The sequence below is a fragment of the Panthera uncia genome, chromosome D1 (genome assembly GCF_023721935.1).
Source record: "Panthera uncia isolate 11264 chromosome D1, Puncia_PCG_1.0, whole genome shotgun sequence".
Lineage (NCBI taxonomy): Eukaryota > Metazoa > Chordata > Mammalia > Carnivora > Felidae > Panthera > Panthera uncia.
Genome location: NC_064808.1, coordinates 3,886,167 through 3,910,466, shown reverse-complemented (window position 1 = coordinate 3,910,466; position 24,300 = coordinate 3,886,167). Strand labels below are relative to the sequence as shown.

At 49.9% G+C, this 24,300-nt stretch overlaps 1 protein-coding gene across 6 annotated transcripts in view; it reads right to left on the bottom strand.

The window, feature by feature from the left end:
* Positions 1–1,826: 1,826 nt before the first annotated feature.
* KMT5B (lysine methyltransferase 5B) overlaps positions 1,827–24,300 on the bottom strand; it is a 56,288-nt gene continuing 33,814 nt past the window's right edge. For 4 of the 6 annotated variants that reach the window (XM_049642018.1, XM_049642003.1, XM_049642010.1 and 1 more), the window contains 7 exons: positions 20,226–20,391; positions 19,733–19,842; positions 18,058–18,224; positions 17,748–17,767; positions 17,529–17,665; positions 11,279–11,475; positions 1,827–4,498 (listed from right to left, as the gene is read on the bottom strand). In XM_049642018.1, the coding sequence (XP_049497975.1) occupies positions 3,030–4,498; positions 11,279–11,475; positions 17,529–17,665; positions 17,748–17,767; positions 18,058–18,224; positions 19,733–19,842; positions 20,226–20,391 (2,266 nt within the window). In that variant the 3' untranslated portion in view covers positions 1,827–3,029. Of the gene's footprint in view, positions 4,499–9,964; positions 10,981–11,278; positions 11,476–17,528; positions 17,666–17,747; positions 17,768–18,057; positions 18,225–19,732; positions 19,843–20,225; positions 20,392–24,300 lie in introns of those variants that run through there. The other 2 variants (XM_049642030.1, XM_049642024.1) reach the window with 2 other exon arrangements.

Below are 24,300 nucleotides of genomic sequence, written 5' to 3'. Positions count from 1 at the left end.
CCTCATCTTTTACACTGAGGGGGCGTCAGAAGCAAACGGAGACCAGGGCTCAGAAAGACGCCACGCTCGCAGACGCTGAAAAGCCCGACCGTCTTTGCGTTTACAAATTCTACTTTACGTGGAAACCTTCCGGAGAAAGTCGGCCCTCGGACCTTCTCCGTTCAGATACAGCGAACACCGGCCACATTGTTTTAATTTCCGAATTTATTAAAATGATTAACCTCAATACTGCAAGTGCATGTACAAAATATTTGTAAAAAATGTCTTTAATGAAACGTTAAAGAACTTACCTCAAATGCTGAAAAAGTCCTTTTTTTTTTTTCAATTCTTTCAGTACAAGGAATACATTGTATCTCAAAAGTATTACAACTCAGCAAAACAATTTAAGACAGTAATTTGAAAAACGATCGAAAATTGAAAACTTTACATGTATTTTTCTGATCGCTTCCTGATTCTTACACAACGCCAGAATCTGTTACGAATCATTGCATAAGCTCGAGCTAAAAGCCGTATTGGACGCAGCCCTCTTCCAAGCGGTCACCGGCGCGCGGCCCTGGCCAGGCCCCACAGTGAAGCTCTGAGCAGAGCCAGAGCGGCCCCGAGGCCCCGAACTTTAGAAACGGAAATGGGGTCTCCCCGGAGGGTGGCGGCCGCCACCGCTCAGACCCACGGGGAGGTGGGCCTCAGAAGACGAGGCCGCCGTCAAGTTAAAGCAGACGTAAATAAGTTACTAGAACGAAGCTGGAAAGCGGAGAAAGGCGGGAAACGGGGGACCTCGGGACTTCTTCCTTAAGATGGAAATTCCTGAAATGGCCGTTGCTGGTATTTCAAGAGGAGGTTTGGAGACTTAGTCTCCGAACCTCTTCGCAACGCTCCAAACCAAGGCGGGAGTGGCGGAGGCGGCCCACCGCTCTCTGGGACTTTCCAGACGCAGGGTCCGCGCCCGGCCGTCCTTACTGGCGCGGGCCGCACGCCTCTGCTACGAGGGACAGGGCGAGGCCGGGACGTGGTCCCTAACGCGCTCCGCGTGCCTGGGGACAGGCCTCGGGGGGCCGCCCCGCGGGGCGAGGTGAAGGACGACACGCGGTGCAGAGGGGGTGTGAGCGCGTGCAAGTGTGCACACGCGTCCGCGGGATACCTGAGGGGCTAACGTGCACACGACAGACGGGAACGAGACGATGTAAGACCACCAAGTAAGTCCTTAAAGAACGTGAGGAGAAACCACATTCTAAGTTTCAAACGCTTTTATGAGTATTATTAATTTCTGCTTGGAACCCGTTAGCAGTCGTTTTCAGGAACTCAAAGGACGTCCCCAGAACCTGGAGGCTGGTAGGAATCCACCAGAAACAACAGTAAGCATTGAGGTTTTCTCCACTGGACTTTTCGTTACGGGCAGATTCCTTTTAATATTTTAAGACATGGGCTACTTTTCTACAGACGCTACACAAATCCCCTAAATTGATTTTACTTCGGAACACGGTATTATCTGAAAATACATGTACACATTTCCCAGAAATAAAGAGACCCCCTGGCGTGAAACACCTGCTACAGACGCGTATTCCCAAATGCTTTGTCCGATGGTTTGTAGAATAATCCACAGAAACGAAAGGTTGGTTTTGAACATAAAGTAGGAATCAAAAATTTGCTCATTAAGTTACTTAAAATTAATTTCTCTTCTCAAAGTGCTTCAAAAAAAAAAAAACAACAAATTAAATCTGACTCCTCTTTCTGTTTAACTGATAACAGAGTCAAAAAAAAATCTTTGATATTTTCATACATAAACTAACATAAGCTGAGAACGCTCACTGATGCAGTGCTTAAAACTATATATTTTATACTTTCCTATTTTATTGGCATGAATATTTCTAAACTTAAAAACCTTCCTGGTAAGTTCTTTTAATTTCTTACGACAAAAATTTCTCACAACACACAAATATTTACAACATATACATGGTTTTCGGTTCTTTACATTGAATTTTCAGAGACAAACGTTTTTATAGGTTTTACCACAGAACAAAAGCTGTGACTCATGTTTTTATTTCATAAACTATTATAAGTTAAAGTGAATAGACTTTTTAATATTCCTTGTAGCATTTTACAAGTGCAACAGAAATCTTGAAGACCCAAATTAAGAGAGCTGTAGTTCATTAGATAAATGTTGCTCGTTGTCATCACATTGTTCACAGCAAAGTTTTGAAAAAATAAGCACCAATCATTCTTGCAAAGAACAATTTTATCTAAAAGGATTGAAAAGTGTTAAATACAAGGTCTTTAATTTACATGTCAAGCAATAAATACGCCGTATCGAAACCCAGCCCGCACACTGCCTACCCTCGTCCATACGCCGTACTGAAAAGTGAGCTGTACTTTTTATGTTTCTTTTTTCCCTTGTTTTTTTACAGAAGCCAATTCGACTCCTAACCGATGGTCTGCTATTTTAACCAAGGCCACAAACAGCACATCCGGGCCCGCAAACAGTGTGAAACTGACAAAACTCCAAGGGGGAAACATCTAGCAAATAAATCAGAAAGCCAAAGATCATTGCTGGTGATATTAGCATATACTAGAAAACCTTAATATGCTGCTACTATGATTTGTTTTAAATTATTGTTTAGTCATATATTAAAGAGCCACTCGATGCTCTTGGTTAGAAAAAAAAAAAAAAAGAAAAGAAAAGAAAAGAAAGAAAGAAAGAAGAGAACCGTGTAGCCACATTATTGTTTTCAACGTCCCGTGTGGAAAGTTGCTATCACTGTACAATTTTGCTTGAGCCTTTATTTTACAACAGGGCTTTTACCTCTAACTCGGAATTGCACGTACGAAGGCTGTTTAAAAAGTACAATAAAAATGTGCACAAATCGGACCTCGGCGGAGTCAGTATGCTGTACACTTTCTACAGTACGAGGCCGAGAAGAGAGAAGGGGAAGTGCTGCCTCCACGAGGTCTCAGGTGAGCAGAAACCGACTGGAATTGTTGCTGATTCCTCTCAAGCAGGCTTCCCGGGCCAAGGGAAGACCGAGACCGAGAGCTTACGCGTTGAGCCTCAAAGACTGATCTTCTCTCCTCCGGGAGGAAATGTCGATGTCTATGGAGTCCTTCCCGACGATGAGCCGCAGGCGCTTGGCGGGAGGGAGGGGAATGAAGTCGTCCTCCTCGTAGTCCTCGTCCTCCTCTTCGCCCTCCGAGGAGGAGGGCTCGTCCGTGCTCTCGTCGTCGTACTGACTGTAGTCGTCCACCTCCATGCGGGACTCGAGCAGGGACAGCGGGTCGCTGCAGCACACCCCGTTCTCGCGGAGCCCCTCCGCGTACGGCCCCCGACCTTCCTCGTCCCGCTTCAGCTGGATCTTTAGTTTTGTGGAACTGCCGCCTGATCCTGAGTTGAACCCGTTATTGAGCTTTGCTACATAGAGATTGTTGTCGTTTTCGTGGTCTTTACTCAACTTGATGCTGATCTTCGAAGAATTCACTCCGTCGTTCTCTTGGTCGTTCGTCTTGCTGCTGCTGTCGTGCCGCCTGCGGAGAGTCAATTTGGGAATCCCGGAGTTATTTTCCAGGATCAACTGTGCGTCATACCGTGTGATTCGCCTCTTCTTTTTACTTTTCGCAGTTCTGAAGCCGTCTTTTGTCTTGAAGCTCTCGGACGTCACAAGGGAAGCGTCGCCGGGCGAGGGAGCCCAGTCCGGGTAGGTCCCGGCCGTGGCCTCCGGGCCACCGCCCTCGCCCTGCTCCGGGTGGGACCCCAGCACCTCCGGCGCCACGCTGGCTTCCCCAGGGGAACCCTGGCCCGGAGCCGACTCCTCGGCTTTCGCCGACTGTTTCACGAGTTTCCCCTGTCGGGATTTCTTCTTGGACGCGCCGCTGTCGCTCCTCTGACACCTGGCCTCCCCCTTCTGTGCGCTTCCGGGGCCCAGATCTTCCTCCCGCGGCGCGGGCGCTGGCTGCTCCTGGCTGTCCGGGCCCGGTTCGGTCAAGCTGCTTTTGTAGCCGTCCGCCGCGTCCGCTTCCGGCTTGATGTCGGAAGCCTCCCTGGGATTCGCCCTCGTCCTCGCCGACCGCCGGGTGGGGTACGTGCCGGGGGCGCTGTCCCCGGGCGGCGGGGCGCCTCGCCCCGCGCTTGCTCTGTGCTCCCTGGCCGCGTGTCTGGTTAAGCACCCGCCAGCTGCTGTGGCTTGGACTGGTCCCTCTGGCTCCTTATCTTTTTTAATGGGTAAGTTTTTATACAGAACTACTTTGGGCTCTTTAAGTACTAAGTTTCCCATCTCGAGTTTTCTTGAAGCACTCTTTTGCTCCAGCCGTTTGCAATGATTTCTTAATTTTATCTTTGAAAGTAAAGGCTTTGCAGGCTTTTTCAGTTTCTTTGGTACCCTGGAATTATTTACATGAGTTAGCTTAGATGAGGTAGAGTTGGAAGAAGCTGGAATTCTTGACATAGATTGCCTTGTTAACGTTCTGCTCTGGCCGTTCTTTTTCACACCAACTGAAGATTTTCGGTTAGGAGCTGCAAGTTTAAAAAAAAAAAAAAAAAGGATGAAAAGCAGGCTTGGTAACGCAGGAGCGCTCAACACAACAATGCCCGACCCTGTCAGCTACGAAACGTTAGGCTTACACCGGCACGTGCCAGACGGTCGCGTTCGCCCTCTGCCAGGCACACGGGCACCCCCTCTCTGCTCCCCTTTTACTCCCCGACTGCGGCCTCCGATTCATGGAGCATCTCTGCATTTCGCACAGCAAGGACCGGGATTTCACTCTGAGCTTGTCCACAATCTATCGTGATGCCTGTCCCAGCTAAGTACTTCTTCTCCAGAGTTTGAAGTAAGCTTAGAGAAAGAGCGGTTTTTCTTTCACAAATTCTTAACACCTCATTCAAAACAGGTTTCTGAAATCCATTCCTCAGGAACTCAAAGCAAGCAGACCACTTGCTTTGTGATAGGGAATACAGAACGGAAATAGATTACTAATGAGCTCTAACAGACACATCCTATCACAATGGTTTCAAACAAGCAGGAGAGACCCTAAGCAGCACATATTGTGATTCCCGGCCGACACTGGCCCACAAAGAACTGCACCGCGCGTTCTCCCTGCAACTCCGTGAGGACCAGCAGGCTTCCGAGGGCTGAAGAACTCACTCGGCCCCGTCCCTCCAGGGACCGCCCGCCGCCAACGATCAAACTCGGGAGGAAAGCAGCACGCTGCTAGCGAGGCTCTCGGGACCGAGGGAGAGCCGATCCAACGTTCTCCAGACAAGGACACAAAGGCTGCGACGACCCTACTGGGAACGGCCACCCGCGGACCAACGGGAGAGTTGACCAGATTGTCAAAAGGCTTATGTGTGACTCGAGTTTCAGCTGCCCCCAGAGTTTCTTTCCGACCTTGCCACGGACCTCTGCTCATCTTTGTTCTTCTCTCCATTTACAGTTTGGATCTGTGTGTGCAGTGTTTTACACGAGTCAATTTCTCAGTTATTTGGTGCCCCCCCCCCCCCCACCTGAAAACCTTTCCCCCCCTAACTACACTTTTCAGTCACTCACTACGGAGCCTGAGATGACCCAACTAACGATCCCCACTTCTCACCAGAGAACAGGGAGAGAGTAAAAACGACTGTGGGTAAACCCAGCACGCTGCCTCACGCTGCCGCCCATTACATGCCCAAGGGTTGCCAGGGCGACTGTCCTTCCTTCCACATGGCTGCACAAGTCACCATTAGTCTCTACTGAGACAGAAGAGCAAGGATGCAACACGAGCCATTTCCAAAAATATCAAACCACCGAGAACAGAAGGCTCTGTGCTCGGGCCGGGTGTCTCATGAACCGCTCTGGGGCACCCAAACCAGCCGAGTTCCCAGGGAGGAGATCCTCTGGCGAGAACGAGAATGTGCTCATCCACGTGGGCCACCACCAAGGCAGCCACTCGGTTTTAGACTTGGTGGGAGGAGTGGTTTGGATGCCGTCCAGTCGGAGAACAACTGAGGTGCATGAACTGGAATTATGCAAGCAGCCAGAAGTTGTTTTTTTAAGCAGAAGGATACGCAGGGCATTCTTTTGTTAAAGGATTTCTTTTACAAGACTTCCCACAAGGTAGACGGAGCAGACGTGCCTGTGGATGTAAAGGCGTGGGAGCGTCCGCCACTTGGCCGTCTCCGACGTGCCTCGAGTCCTCTGCTCGGCCCACGACTCCTCGAGGGCCATCCTATGACCCAGCTTAGCTGTTCTCGCCTGATTTTCCCTTTTTCTGGCCTGTTCTCACTCTGCACCGCAACAAGCCCTTCACGGTGCAAACGTGCACACCGCATGCTTGGCGGAAGTCCCCCGCAGTCTGGGTCCAGCCTGTCCCTCAGGAGAGGCAGCCTCGGTCGGCCTTGGAAAACCTGCTTGTGAAATCCAGCGAACACTTTTCAGCCCTCTCCCCCTCTGCTGTCTCCGCAGAACGTGACACTGCTCACCGTTTTTCTTCCCGAAAACTCCCGTCCCGTCGGCTGCCCCCAACAGCACTCTCTCCTGGCCTTGCATCTGCCCCTTCGACCGCGCCCCTCAGGCCTCTGCTGTCCTAGACCCTCTGGAAACTCCCCGCATTCGCCGGGTGGTAAGCACCCCCGCCCCACGGCTCTTACCACCGATGCCCTGGCAGCTCCCGAACCACTTTCTCTAGACTCTCTCCTCGATTACGGTTCCGGATCACCAAATACCCACTGGCATCCAGATCTTTCCGCGAGGATGGGCTCCTCACAGTCAACATGCCCAAACTGAACTCACCATCAAGCTTCGCGGCTGCTTCCCCTTCTAAGTTCTCCATCCCGCTCAGGTCACCACCACCATCCACCCAGCTGCTCAAGCAGACACCGGGAGGTCCTCCTGGACTTCTGCTTTCCCTTGCTCACCCCATCAGCTGCCACATCCCTCCTGCGGAGCCCTCTCTTGCCGCGGCCCCCGAGCCATCTACCGCCCTCTGCTCACGATCCCCCGCCTGAGGTGTGGCGGCGGTCTCCTACCTTTTCTCATCTCTCCCGCTGCTTCCCGGACATTCCAGTCTCCACCGTGTGGCCAGAGTGGCCTTCCTAGTATGACACGTCACTTCTGGACTTTAAACTCATCAGTGACCTAATGCCCCAAGAGTAAGTCCAAAATTTTAAGCAACGGTCAGATCCCTCCTTCCCGCCTTCTACTCCAGCCGTGATGCACTTGGCTTACTGGAGTCCTGCAGTCACCCCTGGATCTGCACTGATGAACTCCCTCTGCTCTGAACCCGCTTCGCTTGGCCAACCGCTCGTGCCCTTTAAGACTCAGCTTGGGAAAGGCTTTGCTCAGGGGGCCTTTCCTGACTTTCTGTAGATGGCAGGTCAACCTTGCCGTGTATTTTCAGAGCACCGGAGAGTCTCCTGACTCTGGCTCTCATCTTAATCCGCCAGAGGTGTCTCATTTTATGATGATTCTGAATCCACCCCTGCTTCCAACAGATTCTCTGCTTAGCTGGTGGCGGTGAGCCACCCGACGGAGAGCGCTCTATCGTTTTTGTGTCCTCCACGGCACAAAACGGACCGTATGTGAGGCTACGTGTCACTTCAACACGGAGATCTCACGTCCACGTTCATGTATGGGTCGGCCTGGTCTTTTGTTTTAAAAGCAGCATCTCATCAAAAGCCAAGCCAGAAGGGATGCTCACCAGGGCAAAGGGCAGAAAAGACACAGACAAGCTGGGCACGGGCGCCAAGGGCTCTTCCCTCTCCCGAGCGGGCCCACCCTGTCGTCGGGGGCTCTCGAGGATGAGAGTGGCGCAGGCGGGACGGATCGGCGGTACAACGCAGGCCAACGGGAGCCCGTCCGGAGGGCTCGGACCGGCGGGCGTGAGCTACACGCCCTGCAGCTGCCCCGCTCTTGGCGCCACGGGGGACTCTCTTGCCTGGAGGCGGGGACAAATCCCACACGCGGAAACCTAAGACAGTAATCTCAGGTGGAGACACGCTTTCTCAGCAATTACTACATACCGGGTGCTGTGCAAAGTGGCCAAATGAGCGTGGCCTCAACCCTCGTACACATTCTCTGCAGTAATGCCACCGCACCTACGTGAACAGCACACAGGGACAAGCGTGCACGAGACCGTCCACGTGGGAAGTGGAGGACACGGGATCTGGACTAAGGCCTGTGGCTCCGGACCCGCCGTTATCGGTGCGGCCTTGAGGCGCACCACAGAGTCACGGCGCCAGCCCCAACTCCCGGGGAGCGGTCGTCACAGCCATTCCGGCGGGGGGGGTCCTCCAAATCGTAAGGCAGCCCTGCGTGGGCGTCAACAATTACAGCCAGACACAAGAACGGCAAGATGACATCAGAGCCTTCCGCGCGCTCGGGCCGTGCCCTGTACTGGAAAAGCCCCCGAGACGAGCGCTACCAGCGTGAACCGAGGGCCATCCGCTGCCTGGCATCTTCAGCACTTGAAGATCCAGAAAACCCTCGGTGAGACTTTAAAGGCTTCCGTTCCGGTTTGTCAGGCAACTTCCAACCTCACACGACCGACAGACTGGCACGGCTGCCCGGAACAGGGTGTCGGAAGGGCCTCCGAAGGAGCCCACAGGCTTAGCAGCAAAGAGCGTTCAGACCAGCAGCGATGTCCGTGCCAGCCGAGTTAGAGCGGGGCCCGGCCCACCATCTCTAGGACAGGTGCTCCGGAGTTAGGATAAGCTTATGGCACTGGCCTCGTCTTCTGGGCCTCACCCCAACTCGTGACAGGACTCACATCCCCTTTCACAGCACTGACTATGGGGGCGGGGGGGGGGGGTGGCCTAGCCACAGAGGCACGAGAGGCCTGAAAAACCAGAATCTTCTAACAATGGCGTTATCATTCAGGCTTGTGGACCGAATTTTTGTGAAAGTGGACGTTGCTGTTTCCTGTCTCCAGACGCTAAAGCCAACAGTCAACTCGTGGCTCTCGAGACACCTTTCAAAAGAGAGTGCACAGAAGATTGTAATTTTTCTCCCGACTAGGCAGAAATGCTTCTTTAAAAAGAATACACAAGCTGTTCCAAGCAAGCAGTTCCGTGCCCCCTTTCTCAGCAGACTGCAGGGAAGACTGGCAGCCGCACACGGAGAGGGGCCCCCTGGGTCCACACGCGGCAATTACACCCGCCTCCTCTGGGAGAGGCTCGGGCAGCTCGGGCTTTGCCGCCGGCTGGCATTTCAGAAAGTCTTTCTTTCGGGGGGGGGGGGGGGGGGGGCAGAGCGGAGGGGGGGGAAACAAACACCAAAAGAAAAACCATCTGAGAGAATACCTGGGGGGGCTTGCAGGAATACTGCTGTGAATGTATCCTCGTGTGGGGTGGCCTCAGGGGTGACCGGTGCTAAGCCTCTGGCTCCTCCAGAGCACGGAGCCACGCCTGTCAACGCTAACACACGGCCCTCAAAGTTAGCTACCTCAACCTTCCAAGTACTCGAAACCATCGTTCTGCAGAAAGGGAATTTGAACCAAGTCAGCCCCCTCTGTAAGCAGTCACTGGAAAGTAACGCATTTCTACTCGGTAATGCTGGGACCACAGCTCAAAGGGCTTACTTGTTCGCTCTGAACTCGAGCCATGGCATTTCTAGCGGGTTCTGCGTAGCTACCTGTGTATCCGTCGTATCCCGGAGCTAAGGCGTAAGCTCCCTGACGGAGGGCCCAAGTCCCACACGTCTCCGTATCTCTTCAACAACTAGCAGGCTTTTAAGAAGTATTTGGTTTACTAATAAATATTCCCTAGCTGGTCACATAGTCAGTACACTTCCAGACGCTGTCTATCTTACGCTCTTTTAGACTCTGCGGTGTACTGAGTTCAGTATGTATACAGTCGGCATAGAGCTAACGCCCCCCGTGTCACAGAGCCATTCGGTGTGGGCAGCGTGGTGGCCGTGGCCGCGCTCTTTAGTGTTTCATGCACATATTTCTAAACCAGGCTTCACAAGTCTCCAGTTTCAACAAGGAACCAGACTCCAAAAACAAAACATTGGTTATGTTCCATTTATTGTTAGAACCAACAGTCAACAGTGAATGACGGGCTAACTGCTTGCTCTCTCTCTGTTCACCTGGGACAGTAAGGGCTGGAGTAGGAACGCATCACTGCTCTTCCACTACTGGGCTTACACCCGGCCCCCGGCCCCCGGCCCCCGGCCCCCGGCGGCAGGCAGGTGCAGGGTTCACGGCAGTGGCATTCACCATCGTGGGAGCTGCCGTCCCTTTGCTCCAGGGTTTTCTGCAGGGAAGGGGTGCACCTGTGCTGGGCTGAAAACATCCGAAGACAGGGAGAGGAGCCCAGAACAGCCAGACTTAAGAGGGCACGGAGGCGCGACCAAGTAGCCGGGGATACTCGGCGCGCCGAAACGGGCGTCCCTAGGGATCACGGAGTCAAAACTTTGAGACTCTGTTCCTGTCAGAAACCAGCAGACTAACGAGCCTACAGCTTTAGTGGCAAGGAGAGGAAGCCGGTGTTACCAGAGGAAACCGGCAGCCATGAAACTGGTTCCAGGACTTCAAAGCTCCACAAACACGACGCGTTTCCTTTTTGCCCGGCTAGGCTTTCTTCGCTTTCTTTTCTTTATTCTCCATTCTCTCTTTTTCCAGTCTGCATATGGTCTTGCCCCCCTCGTACAACTGGCGTCTTAAGGCTTGCTTCTTCTTCTCACCTCTCTCGCTGTTTTCAGTAGTGGCTAACACGTGTCCTAGTACAGCAACCTCCGAAACGCTCCTCTCTCCCAATTCTGAGTCTGGGAACTGGCGGTTTGGTGAATTGGTTCAGTTCATTTTGAAAACGGCAAGCAAGCAGTAAAAAGGTGGAGGCCTCGAGGCCAGAAGCTACAAACTGCCCAAGTCCGCGTCATGGGTGCTAACGGACCGGGGCTCGGCACGGGGACGCGTGAGCGCCTCTACGCCTCTACCCGGTCCTCCGTCTTCCCGCAGGACCTAATGCCATCATGACAGTCAAACTAACACCTTGAAAATGTGTCTCTCAAACACAGGACGGCCCTGGAACACATGATGAAGAACGTAATATCCAGTTACCAGGTATTCAAGAAAAGCAGACAGTTCAGTCGAGGGCACAGGACTGAATCTGGAGGTGGGACACAGACTGCTTTTGTGCTCAGATCATGTCTAGAACCTTGCAGTGCTGCTGAAGCACACGAGTCCCAGGGTTTCTCTCAAGATTTAAAAGATCAAAACTACTGAAGTGAAGCACACTTTAGAAAGATAATTGTGTGAAAATACTTTAAAAAAGAAAAAAAGAAAAACGAAGATATATGCTTATCAAATCTCCCTTACTTACTTGCATTGTTTTTTTCCTGAGTGGTATCTGCATCAGTGTTAGAGCTGACAGATTGACTGTCTGAGTTTTTGCTGCTGTCACCTAACTTTTTAAGCCTATTTAAGCGTTTATCTGTCTCTCTGAGTCCGTATTTGCTATTGATAACAGGAGCAGGTGCAGGCAGTCCCGCTCTGGATTTAAAAGCACCGGTTCCCCGTCTGAAAGAGAAAACAGCACAGGTTAAACAGCGTACTGACAGTAAGTTCAGCTGCTGAGGGCTCGAGGCCACATCAAGTCAACAGTTGTGGTGCACTGATGAGGCCTCAGTCATCACTGGAAATGTACCCGGTCTAGGACTCGAGGAAGAATTAAAACTGTATATAAAATTAACACAAAAAACCCTCTAGACGTAAAGTAACAGATTGTTGGACTACTGTCAATTCATTACTAACTGCCCATGAGAAACCACCAGGCCCTGTAGAAGTCCACGCGTAGGTGAAAAGAACTAATTCGTCAATTTCAAAACTGGTTCGTGCAATAGTCAGGTCTGCGTTGTGGCTTAAGTAACCCACCTGTTAATTAGATTCTAGCTCTGTTCTACACAAGTTAACACTACAACACTGACATCAAGAATTAAGGGATTAGGGGTGCCTGGTTGAGCATCCGACTTCGGCTCGGGTCATGATCTCTCGGGTCGTGAGTTCGAGCCCCGTGTCGGGCTCTGTGCTGACAGGTCAGAGCCTGGAGCCTGCTTCGGATTCTGTGTCCCACCCCCCTCTCTCCGCCCCACCCCTGCTTGTGCTCTGTCTCTGTCTTTCAAAAATGAATAAACATAAAAAAAAAAAAAAAAAAAATTAAGGGATTAAAAAAAGAAACCAGAGAATTTCCATAAATTAAGCCATTACTTAAGAATTCAACATTAGATACAAAGAAACCTTAACTGGCATCCCGTATAAGGTGGCTACACTGTATCAGTGAAAATCTGACTTGTGGGACAATAAAAACTGTTTAATTTCTTTCAAGTTATTGAGATAACCACAATTAACAAAATATGACTCAATACAAGACGTCAGAAACTTGCTTTTACCACGGGGCAAGAATGATCTGCAGTCCACTCTAATAATAATTTATGTTTTTATGTAAGTTCTTCTGAAGTGAAGGTGCTCGCAGAGGCTCTGATCATTCTCAATTAGCCTAGCTTTGCAGACGTTAACTTGACTCAGTGTGTAATGGTACATTTCTACTCGGCTCTATTCAGAAGAATAAGTTAACGAGGTTACAAAAAAGCGCTACGCATCACATGCAAAAAAATGAGAAATTCGTTTGGGCCGAAACTGCCTTCCCGGAGTTGCCTCACTGCCTGCCCTCAGCTTGAAGAAAAGCCGTATAACCAACTCGGTTTTTGAACTCGCCGCACAACTGTGGGCACCCTCCAGCCTGGGAGAGATGCTGGCGCCTACAGGGTCCCTCCCTGCCGTCCTACGTCTCATCGCCAGGGGGCACACACCTAAACCTACTGCCAAAACGACTTCCGGCAAGCAAGGTAAGCATTCTTGCTTGTTTCACCTTTCTAGAACATATCTGGGATTCCATTTTCATTAACACTTCTGTGAAAATCACAAGCTTATCGTGTGGCTGCCTCAGTGCTGTTTTTGGAAGGTGCATGAGAAATTGCGCTAAAACCTGTAGGTGATCGTCGCCAAGGCAGGCAAGCAGTTCCCCTCCCTCCACTCCACGCTTAAGTATGCGCAGAACGGAAAATAGGAAATGTCAAAGGCGATTCATTTCATAGGGATTAAGGGAGTAATGCATTATTTTCAGACATTTCATGCCTTTTCCCCACAACTTGTAACATTTTTGGTTCCTTCCTAGAAAAATGGACCATACTGAAAGTACACTTCACCACAAATGATCACGGTGCAATTATTCTGTCTGGAAATCAGAGAGTCGTTTTTGTTGTTTGTTTTCTGTTTTCGTTACAACTCTACCGCTCCCCTGCTGTCTACTTCCCTGACGTTTTCTTCCTAAGGAAGAAAGACCTGCTCCTGCTGCCGTGACCAGCAGAACGATGCTAGGACCTAAATCCACGAAGCACAAGTCGACAGCCAGCCAGCCCGCAGCCCCGGAGCCCCGAGGCACCGGCGGGGGGCCGTCTGCCAGTGCGCTATCCTCCGCCACGGTCTTGCCCGCCGGTTTACACCGCTGCATCTTTTTAAGCAAACAAAACCAAAACAGGAGCACACCGTCCGTCTTAACTCGGCAGTCGGCTCTGCCGTTACACAACGGACGGATAAATCTCCACGGAACGTGTGTTCTGAAGAGTGTACTTTTTCCACCGAAGAAACAATCCGTGATGGATTCGATCGCTCCTCACTGCTGGTTCCTGGAACTCGCAGGGCGTCTTTGGGTTTGCTGGCCACCACGGGCACGAACTGCTACGCTGCTCTGAAAGCAAATCCTTACTAACTACCGCTACTTCCACAGGCTAGGTTCTTCCGCCCGGGACCGACGGCCAGCTAAAAGGGCGCGCTGATCGGTAACAACCATGGCCAGACAATTCACGTCACGCCTGCTAACAGTGTACGAGGGCCCGTTTCTCCACATCCTCGCCGGCACTGTAAGGTACAACTCTGAAATTCCGCTGCTTTGACTGACCGTGACAACGAATCCCTGGTTCCTGTCTCCATCGTCTGCTTTACGGCCCTAGTTTCCTGTGCGGCATCCTCCTTACCCTGCCCTCCTCTCGGAGTCTGTCTCTTCCTCGTGAGCTTCTAGGAGCTTTTTATTATTAGGATTATTAACGCTCTGCCAGATGGGTGCCGTTGCCTCTCTGGTTCATCATTTGACTTCGATTTTGACCAAACGTGTTCGTGTTCACCATTTCTTGTCTTCTTTGACATACAACGTTTCCACTACTCCAACATTAGACAGAAAGCCTCCTCGATTTTTTCTAATCATTTTGCATTGTATTTTAAACTTTAAATCTTTAATCCGCCTTGAATCTGGCTTCTCTTCCAGATGCATAATGAATCATACTAACATCATTTGTGACAGAAATCGTTTCTCCACATGCGATGTTAAGATCTCATACACACTTGCCTCTATCTCAGGCCTCCATTCATATCCCATCACCCACTTGTCCATTTCCGGGCCACTATCGAGTGTCGGTCACAACTGTCTCCTCCTAACTTTTAGTATGTGTTAAAACAAATCTCAAGCTACGCTTCAGACATTTTTTCTTAACTTCATCAGACGTATTTTCATATAAGCTTAAAAATAATCTAATCCTTCCTATTTTGGGGTCATTCGTTAGACTTTACTCCTCAAGTGTTCTCCCGGAAAACTAGCAGTACCTAAGAATGCAGAACAATCACTATCGTGTCAGGATGGTCAGAGCTACAGACACGCATCAAACGCATCCAGGAGATTCGACCCATCATCTCGGAACCTCCGTAAACCTTCTGCTCACCGTTTCTTCACAGAGCCGGCTCTGTGACGTCCTGCGGCTCCCGGCAGAGCACGTGCGTGCGTCCTCACGGCCGGCACCGTGCCACCCTGGTTCGCCCTGCACGCACGAGCCCTAACAGGAGTTAGCTCCTCAGCTGATACCTGAGGAAGAGCTGAGTGAGTCCTCTTGACCAGTCTCACCCTCCTTGGTGTTCCTGAGAACTCCCCAGAAGAGCTGCAATCAACTCTAAATCAGCTGCTCAAACAGTCTGAAGGTGGCTATGGCTGTTCAATGTCAAGCCTGTCCTTAAAAAAGGATCTGCTCGTGTGTCTATTCCTCATACTAATAACCCTGTGGAGTAGGCAGGATCACCCCCACCTGACCAGTAAGAAGAAACTGAGGCTCACAGAGGAGAACTAATCTGCCTGAGGAACATGATGATACATGAAATGCTCGACTAGTCACACAGCTGTCTCAGGCTTGGTCCGGAATCCCGAGTAGGTGGTTACCCTTCTCAGGACAGCCTCCAAAAGCTTACTTAGCATACTGTATGTCCATTCATTCATCTGTTCATTCATTCGTCAGGGACCTACTATGTGCCAAGTAGTGTTCCGGGTGCTGGGAATGAGCGGAAAAGGTAAAAGCCTCCATGGAGCTTATATTCTAAAGGGCAAATAACCAGAAACCACAAAATAATTTTATAGATAAGGCCTGAGTGTTAACTGTGCGTTCTACACACATCACGTGAAGTAACCAACGTAATTCTCACAGCGACCCTGTGAGACCGCTGCTAACATTCTCTCCGTTTTACGGATGGGTAATTCAGGCACAAAAAGCAGTTAAACTGTCCCAAGATCACATAGCTAATGACGTGCAGTCACAGGATTTCAACTCCGGGAGGCTCCAGACCTCAGGTACTTGACCGCTACCCTATGCTGTCTCGAGATAACGAGTCTGAAGCATTGTTCAAGTACAATTAAATTATTTTGTGGATTAAAGGTCTTTTTCTGCACTGGTCTAAGATTGAACCAATGTTCAAACCATTTTTTACGTAGAAAATGAAGGATTTTTTTGCTGCCCCTCCCAAAAGGGGGGGCAAAACCTCAGCAGCATCAGGAACAGGTTTCCTGCCGTTCCTTATGGCGAGGACCCCGACGATGGGAGAGAAACAGCTGGGGCAGCACAGGACTCCAGCCTTCTGCTCTCGCCTGACAGAGGGGGACACTTCCCACTACTTGGAAAGAAGGGAAGCGGGACCTCTGGGGCGTTCACAGTCCCTCCGCAGGCTGGCCAGCGGCTGGGTGACTTCAGCGGGAGCCGCGGTGCTACTGGACAGCCCTCCCCCCACCTGCAAGAGCGGCACGAAGTGGCAAGAACGAGGGCCAAGGTTCGGCTGCCCCGGGCTCAGACGCTTCGGTTTCTGTACTCGCAGTGTGGACGTTTCTGTACTCGCAGTGTGGACGTGCTTCTATTTACTCCCTCTCTCACAGATGGCTGTGCAGGCTGAATGAGTCAGGGTTAGCAAAGTGCCCAGCTCAGTACAAGACGAGAAAAATGAGCTCGGGGCGCATGGGCGGCTCAGTGAGTTAGAAGGCCAGCTCTTGGTTTCGCCTTGGGTCATGATCTTACACTTTGTGAGTTCGAGCCCCACCCTGAGCTCTGAGCTGATGGTGGAGAGCCCACCTGGGTTTCTCTCTCCCATTCTCTCTCTGCCCCTCTCCCTCTAATGCTCGTGCCCTCTCTCTCAAAATAAACAAACTTAAAAAAGAAAAATGGGTTCAACAAGTCCAGGTCGGCTCCCCTGGGTGACCCATGCAAGTCCGCACTGCCTGGGAACAGAAGCTTTCCTGCAGGACTAGCAAGACGAGCGTGTGACGTCGCCTCCACGAGCTCCTGGGTGCAGAAATCACTCCAATGAGTAGTGTGAGCTAGCAGTCTGGCTAAGTCAGATTTGGGGGATTTCTACAAGGACTCCAGAATCTTGATGGGTCACAAGAGGAGCTTCCTTATTCAGGGACAGAATTTAGGAATCTTGAAGAGTACGTGCATCAAAACGTAGAAATTCCTGTGGTGAGGACAGCATGATGTACAGAGATGCTGAATCCCTGAGCTGTACAGCTGAAACTGATGTAATCTTGTGTGTCAACTATGTTCAAATAAAAAAAAAAAAAAATCCTGGGCCACCTGGGTGGCTCAGTAGGCCAAGCATCTGACCCTCGGTGTTGGCTCAGGTCACTGTCTAGTGGTTTGAGATCGAGCCCCGTGTTGGGCTCTGCCCTGTCAGAGCAGAGCCTGCTTGGGTTTCTCTCTCCCTCTCTCTCTGCCCCTCCCTCACATGCATGCACTCTCTCTCAAAAACAAACTTAAAAAAAAAAAAAAATCCAGAAGCCACAGCTTGGTAATACACAGGACAACTTCAGTGTTTTCACATGATTATCGGAAGTGAAGGTCACTTGCCATTTTTTGGGCAACCCCACTCTGGCACTGTGGGTGTCTGTGTGCACACGCGCGGATATGCACATGTACACACGTGTACGGTACTTCCCGTCCTCTCTTTAGGCACGCTGGGACCCTGATCTACTCAGAAGCAGCAGCTGGTGATAAGAAAACTCTAAAGGCTCAGGGGCCACGGCCCCCAAAGAGCTCTGTATCCCCCGACTGTTTATGCACATTTTATCGGACCAAAGCTACAGAACATAAGAGACTACCCCCCCCCCCCGCCCCCCGCGTCCAAAGGAGAAGGAAGCAATGTTAGTTGGTGCCCATAATAATCATCAGGCGGTTACAAGAACACACAAGCTGGACATTTTACTTGACGCATACCTTTCGCAAGTATAACACTCGCAGAACTCGTTATTTTCTCCAAAGAACCCGTCTCCGTAATAACAAGAAATCTCTTCTCCAGGTTCAATGTCTCTCAGAGCCTTCACACACGCCGTATCTCGACCAGTTGACACAAACTGAAATACAATGAACTCATTAAGAAACTCATACCTGCAGCAGAAACAAAATACTTGCAGTAAAAAAAAAGTTTATGCTCACCTTACAGTTAGGTCTGCAATCTGAAAAATGTCCAAAAGATAAAGTCAATTAACTGTAGATAAGATCTGAAACACGAACAATTACAGAAATCTGAAATAAGCTTTCCACATCATTTCACAACTTTTGATAGAAGTTTAGGTCTCAGGTTAAGCGACAGGATTGTTTAATACGCTGGTGGGGAAAAATAAGGAAGTCCTATTTCCAGCCTCCTCTACAGGGAGACGAAGTTCCACGCAGTCTGACAAGGTCATTGCTGCGTCTTAGCAGTTCTGCCCGCCACTCGCACGGCCACCCGAGGAGCGCAGCTTACCGTGGTTTATAAAGGCGGCGGGACCAAGCCAGAGCTGGGCACAGTTTTTCCTTGTGGAATACATGACACTGAAGTCGTTTTCTCCGTGTCTAAGCAGCATGTTCTCCTCAATTTCTGAAAGTTCGGCAATACAACCCACCAGTAATTCTATTTTGTCATTTCGTTTCCTATTTAAAATATGTCATGTTAAAAATTACTAGTAATTATAAATAACAAGGCTTCTTTTAATAAAATACGCCTGTCCAATAAATACCGGGAATCCAGAAGACCTAGCTGTGTGCATCTTGGCTGACCCCCCGGGACCTTCACTGGGCTACGCTCTCCTCCTCCCCGGACGCCCGACGGCCTCGGGCCACAGCCGCCCTACAGCTGCCTTAGCCCTACGAGAGACCGGGAGGTGCTCCAGGCCAGAAGCCGTGCTACCTCGTCTCCGAGTCCCCTATGGTCCCTAGTACAGCGTGGTGCAGGCAGGGAGGACTGAAATATCTGCTACAGCGAATGCAACTTGCTGAGAGTGGACGGAGGAGACAGAGACAAGCAGTAGTAGTAAAGGTCACGGGGACCCGGGATGAGGACACCACCCTCTAGAACAGCGCCATCCAAGGAAAACGTAACGGAAGCCAAACGCGGGGTCTGCAGTGTTCTAGTAATGACAACCAGAAAGTAAAGAAAAAACAAGTGAAATTACTTTTAGTAATGTCTTTGAACCCGAGAGGCCCCCGCTACTATTTCAGCAGGTAATCAGTAGAAGAAACATTAACGGGGAACACAGTTTACCATAAAACTTGGCGCGTAAATCACATTTACGGTACTTCTCACTACAGACTAGCCACCGTTCAAGGGCCCAAGAGGCACAAGTGGCTGGTGGCTGCTGTGCTGGATGGTGCGGCTCTAGACCACAAGACCAGAAAGCTACACGTCCACCGACAGCACCGGGAGCTGGGGGAGCGGATCAGCGGACTCGATACACTACGATGTGCGCTCGCGCACGTGCACCTGTCCAAACTGACGGTGCTCGCGCACGCACACGCGCACCCACCCGAGAGGCCTGGGTGTACTGCTCTTTGCCCATTCCATTTTCAGGTACCTGATCCTAACGTTTTTGTTATAAAAAATACGTGAGGACAGCTTATAAGAAGGGCAACATGTTCCTTCTTCTGGGAGGTGAGGTAGGAACGGGCATTAGAGGAAAAAAAACGATCACACGTTCTCTCATGAATGGCTTTTACCCTTCCTAGCTGGCCTCAACTTTACTACCCTTACTTAAGTTGGCACATACATGTACACGTATATACTTAAGCAGGCAATTCGACAGGACATTTCCACCTGTGAAGTTCCTAGGATCGTTGAGACTTCACACCCAACCTTTCTCTAGGCCAGCAGGACACGGAGGGCCTAGAGCAGGCCTTCCGGGACACGGAAGCCAGGTTCTCCAGCCCCGGCACCTGGACCCCTTCGGCAGCCTCACCACCGAGCAGCATTCCGACTCGGTCAAAGTGCGCGGGCCGAGAGATGGGATCTGGTTCAACTCAGATTTCTAATTCCACTGTCCTGACCCAGGTCACTGGGCCAAGGCTCTGGCTTCACTCCTTCCCACAACTTTCTTAGCAACGGTAACTTAAGAGAGAACTTTAACCGACAGGATATTACGGGTTTATACTAGTGTAATAGTTACCACTCTTTTGTTGCAACTATTTTGGCTCCATTTTGTTCTGATGAGTATCTATTACAGGGCAGTATTTCAAATCCACTGTCAGTTGCAAACATTCGCAAGTAAATAAATACCTAAAACAGAAGAAAATAATGGTATTTGTATTAAATTGTTTATCCCGTTAGACTTATTCAGAATCACAAAAGCAAATCGTCACCGAAATGTGAAACATTTAGGATCATTAAGTAACAAACTCTGTGATTTTACAATTTCACGTATCTGAGCACCTGACGGCTTGGCCATGTTCCTCTGAAAGTTCATGGAGAATTTCACTTCCGGAACCAAGCTGTCTCTTTGGAGAGTTATACAAACGATCTTATGTGTTATTAGATCTTCACATTGATCGGCTTTATGAAAAACTGACTTAAAAGTTTCAGTGTTCACTAAAATTTAAGTTTTAGTTTACTCTACTCTTATCCACACAGATAAATAGTAGTAATCTTATCAATAAACCTACATGTTCCTTGAATAATTTCTCCTGCATTTTGTTCTTGTTGAGAAAATAGTGCCGTGCCCATTCGCCTGAAGTCAAACATTTGAAGGCTTTCTCCAAGTGTTCATCTTTCTTAAAACGTTCAATGACTTCCTTTAGTTCTTCTTGCCTTCCCTTAATAGGCCGAAATCTGAACGAAATCAAAACATTCGCTTTAGTTAACTGCCATCCCTGGGCCACTGTAGAGAAGTCGTGAGGCAAGAAATAACCTGAAAACAGCCAGACCTAATAAAAGAGGATAACCAGCAATCCTGATAAATCATTACTGCACAAGTAATAGCCATCACCAGGAAACAGAACTTCTCTTTCTTCCAACTGTATTTTGATTTTGTTTTTTTTTTTCACTGTTGCTTCGTTAACTGAGAAATGACCAGATGACTCAAACGAAGCTGTCTGCCTCAGGCTCACACTAGTCCTGTAAATCTGGATGGTACAAAAAGACCTACAATAGAGCTGGTCTGGTTGAGAGTCAGAGCGACAAGAACTTTTCCAGAGCATGCACAACCAAGCCAGAAGAGTGCAAGGCAACGAGCTTCGGGAGGATGAAGCAAACAAAATCCTGCCACAAACAGAACGCTCTCCATGTGCGCAGTTAGAAACCCCCCAAATCAAGTGCCCCAAGAGGTCCTGAAATACACCCTGATGTCCTAATATCCGCGTCAAATTAACCTTTGAGAGGTGCACTCGGAAAACAAAAAGGGCAAAAAGCACAACTCTAATGGTGGTGTTGCTAAACTGGTGACGTCAAAGCTGAAAGGCTTCCGTAACAAAACCAGCTATAATGCCTTCGGAATGCTGTACCGCTAGCAAGAGTCACACACGATGCGATCGTGGTCCAAGAAAGACTTACACTGGTAAAGCCCTTTTTCTAAAGTTGTGTTCCCAGTAAAACATGTTCTATGACAAAGGTACTTGGACCTTAATTTCAAAATGTCTTCTCATGTCAATTGCCTTTGGCTCATTTTCCCAAATAAAGTTGTTTGTTGTTGTTGTTTTTAAATCTACCAACAACAAAAGGAGTAGACTGCTATTCAGATAAGGTGTTAAGAAAAAACTATTAGTGGCTGAGAAGAAAATATATTTGAACTACACCTTACTCCAACATTTACAAACCGCACGTCTCATAAACTTGAGAACTCTAAAATCGCAGGAAGATCTGGCCCAAACTCCAGCACAGGAAGCAGAAGTCTTTTTCTAGGTGAGCTATCACAAACATATTCGTAACATTTCAGGGACATCTCAAGCCACAGTCTCTCACCAAGGATTCCTTACTAGGTGCCGCGTGCGCAGGTGCTGCGGTGAAAAACAGGAGAGAGAAGACCTGACCGCTGTTCTGGAATGGAGACTCCAGCGGGGCTAGAAGACACATGTATGCATCCAACAGTTAAGCAAGGCGTCGCCATGCTAATGCGAGTTAGCAGGGTACAAACGACACGCTACAGCACTTTAGATACAGAAACGCTCGCTGAAGCGTAAGATCCGTTCGCGAAGGGGTTCTGGAGTTGACAACGATGTGGGAGTTGACAATGAGGAATGCTGTGATTTCAGCCTTCTAAAGGAAAAGCAGAATACTACCATAGGCAGGAAAGAATCCAAAGAAGGATGGCAAAGTGAGAGGGAGCCTACACAGAGGATCGTAAGGAAGCTGGGTTCAAAGACATGAACGAGGGAGTCAGCTGGCCGGCGACAGTGAGGGCGAGTACTAGAACAAAGAGGAGGGAAGACGTGAGATCCCGAATGGGTAAAATACTGTTTACTGGACAGGACCTCTAGAGGACTTCCGGAGCTAGGAAAGCAGGCTGACGCCTTGGAGAACAAACTACCCACGGGCTCCTGTTTCAGTAAAGCTTCTCACAGCTGGTAAGCAGGACTATCAGGAAGACTTCGAACCCATCCTGGAGACAGCAGATGGACAACTGGACAAATGGACAATGAAATGGACAAATGGGCAATGCCCCGTATTACTTTCCATTTCGACCAATGAGCACACCAGCCCGCCCTCACGGGCAGACGAGCGCAAGTCCTTCGGACAACTCTGAAGGTCTTCAACCAGGCTGTCGGAGAACCACCACTAAAATGATCTAAAACTCACCCGCAGAACTGTGGGAGCACCCATACTCCCACGCAGGTCGACTACCCTACGGGGTACCTGTGGCCACAAGCGGTCTTCTCCAGACCGGGCTCCTCAGAAAACCCAAGCCCGTCTGGCTGCAGCCCTGCACTAGGGGGTCACGTGCGCGTGCAGGACGGGCCAGACGAGCAAGCAGCTGCCGGCTGAGGCACACCCCTGCAGGCAACACAGAATGCGACACGGCGGGAAGCAGAAAAGCAGCAGCTCACTCAGAGCACGACGAGCAGTCCAGGGTGTCAAGCGGCCAGGCTACGAGACCCCGGAAGGGCCCAGCGATCTCCGGGTTCCCGTGGAACTGACCAACGGGGACGCTCTGTTCTCAAATAATCACACGGCTCGATGCGTTCGAGAGCAAACCAAAGTCAGGGCTGAATTCACCTAAAGCTCCTAAGCACCTGTCAGAAAAACAGGTTACGGACCTGGAACGGACACTGGCTCCTCCTGACAGGCTTTCTGTGTGCCCTCCACCTCCTGAGGCATGTCCCTCCCTACCCGAAACTGCCTGCCAGCTAGCCTTAGTTTTGTTCATGATGCCAAACCATTTATATGCTGAAACCAACACTAAGTAATCAACTCTTGACTGACTAATGGTCTGCCTTCTATGTTTCCTGTGCTGACTTTCGTTTCTGCTCTCCTGCCTTCTATTGCCTCAAACACAAACAAAACCCCCAAAACCGTCCCTCGTGCTACTCACCAGCAAGAACCTCCATTTCACTTAAAATGTAATTTACTGTCAAACTCTGTCTCGGTTGGCTGCTAGAAGGCGTGAAATGACACTGAGGCAAAGGAGGAGGAGATGGTTCTGGGTGCAGACAGGAAGGGGACGAGACAGTCGTTTTTGAGAATCCTACAGAAGTACATCCAAATCACCTGGCTGACAGTTCAAGTCAAATCCCATCATGACAGATACCACAGGAAGATAAAAATTACTTAATCACATAAGACTGTCACAACTAGTAGGGCCAGAGCAAAAGGCACTCAAGACCCTTGAAAGCAATGACCTGGGTCTGTATTACGGAGTAGGAAAATTCCCTCGGTCCCCTCCTGACCCACGGTCATTCTAGACCTCCCATACGAACTGTACAAAGCTATCCTCACTCACACCACGGTTCTCAAGGCTAAAGGGGAATTTAGGTTCTCTAAAGCAACCCTCTTGTTCCATAAATGAGAAAAACCAGGTCCAGTGAGGGCCGTTAACAGAGGGACTACCGTTACCCAGTCCTACTCGCTCACGGGAGCTCCGGGGGCCCCCCTGGTGGCGTTTCACGATCAGAATAGGATTTGACTTGCGTTCGCCACGGAGCACAGCACGGAGCCCAGCCGGAGACAGTGAAAGGGCCGGACACAAATATATACTTTTGAATTTAGTATCTGGGGGACGGGGGACAGGGGACGGGGGACGGGGGACGGGGGACGGCAAATGGCATGGCAGGGGAGGCAAGAGACAGGTGTTTGGCATTTCCCAATCGGTCCGTCCTTCCTCCCCCTCTTCATACAAACTTGACAACTTTAAATAAACCAAACATTTATTTCTCTCTTCCCACACCTCTGATCAGTGGCTGGTACGTGAAATACAAAAATATGTCATTTAAATCATTTTTATCACAAAGGGCAGAAAGAAACATGAATTCACACTCCCACACACCTGTTCCCCACTCTTTCCAGAGACTGACTTCCCAGGTTTTCTTGCTATTTGGTTTTTCTGTTTCCAAACCCAAGTGACCAGGGAAGGAAAAGCTGCAGATGTGTGTGAGCTGTGCTACTGTGCCCTTCCATGAGCAAGTACAACCAAGAGCTGACTGGAGGGAGGGGAAGAGGAGGGGGACAGAAAAAAGGGAGCAAGGGAAGGAGAGAGGAAGAGAGAGAAAACGCTCAAATATTTAAGATATCAAATAAGAAGACCGCGAG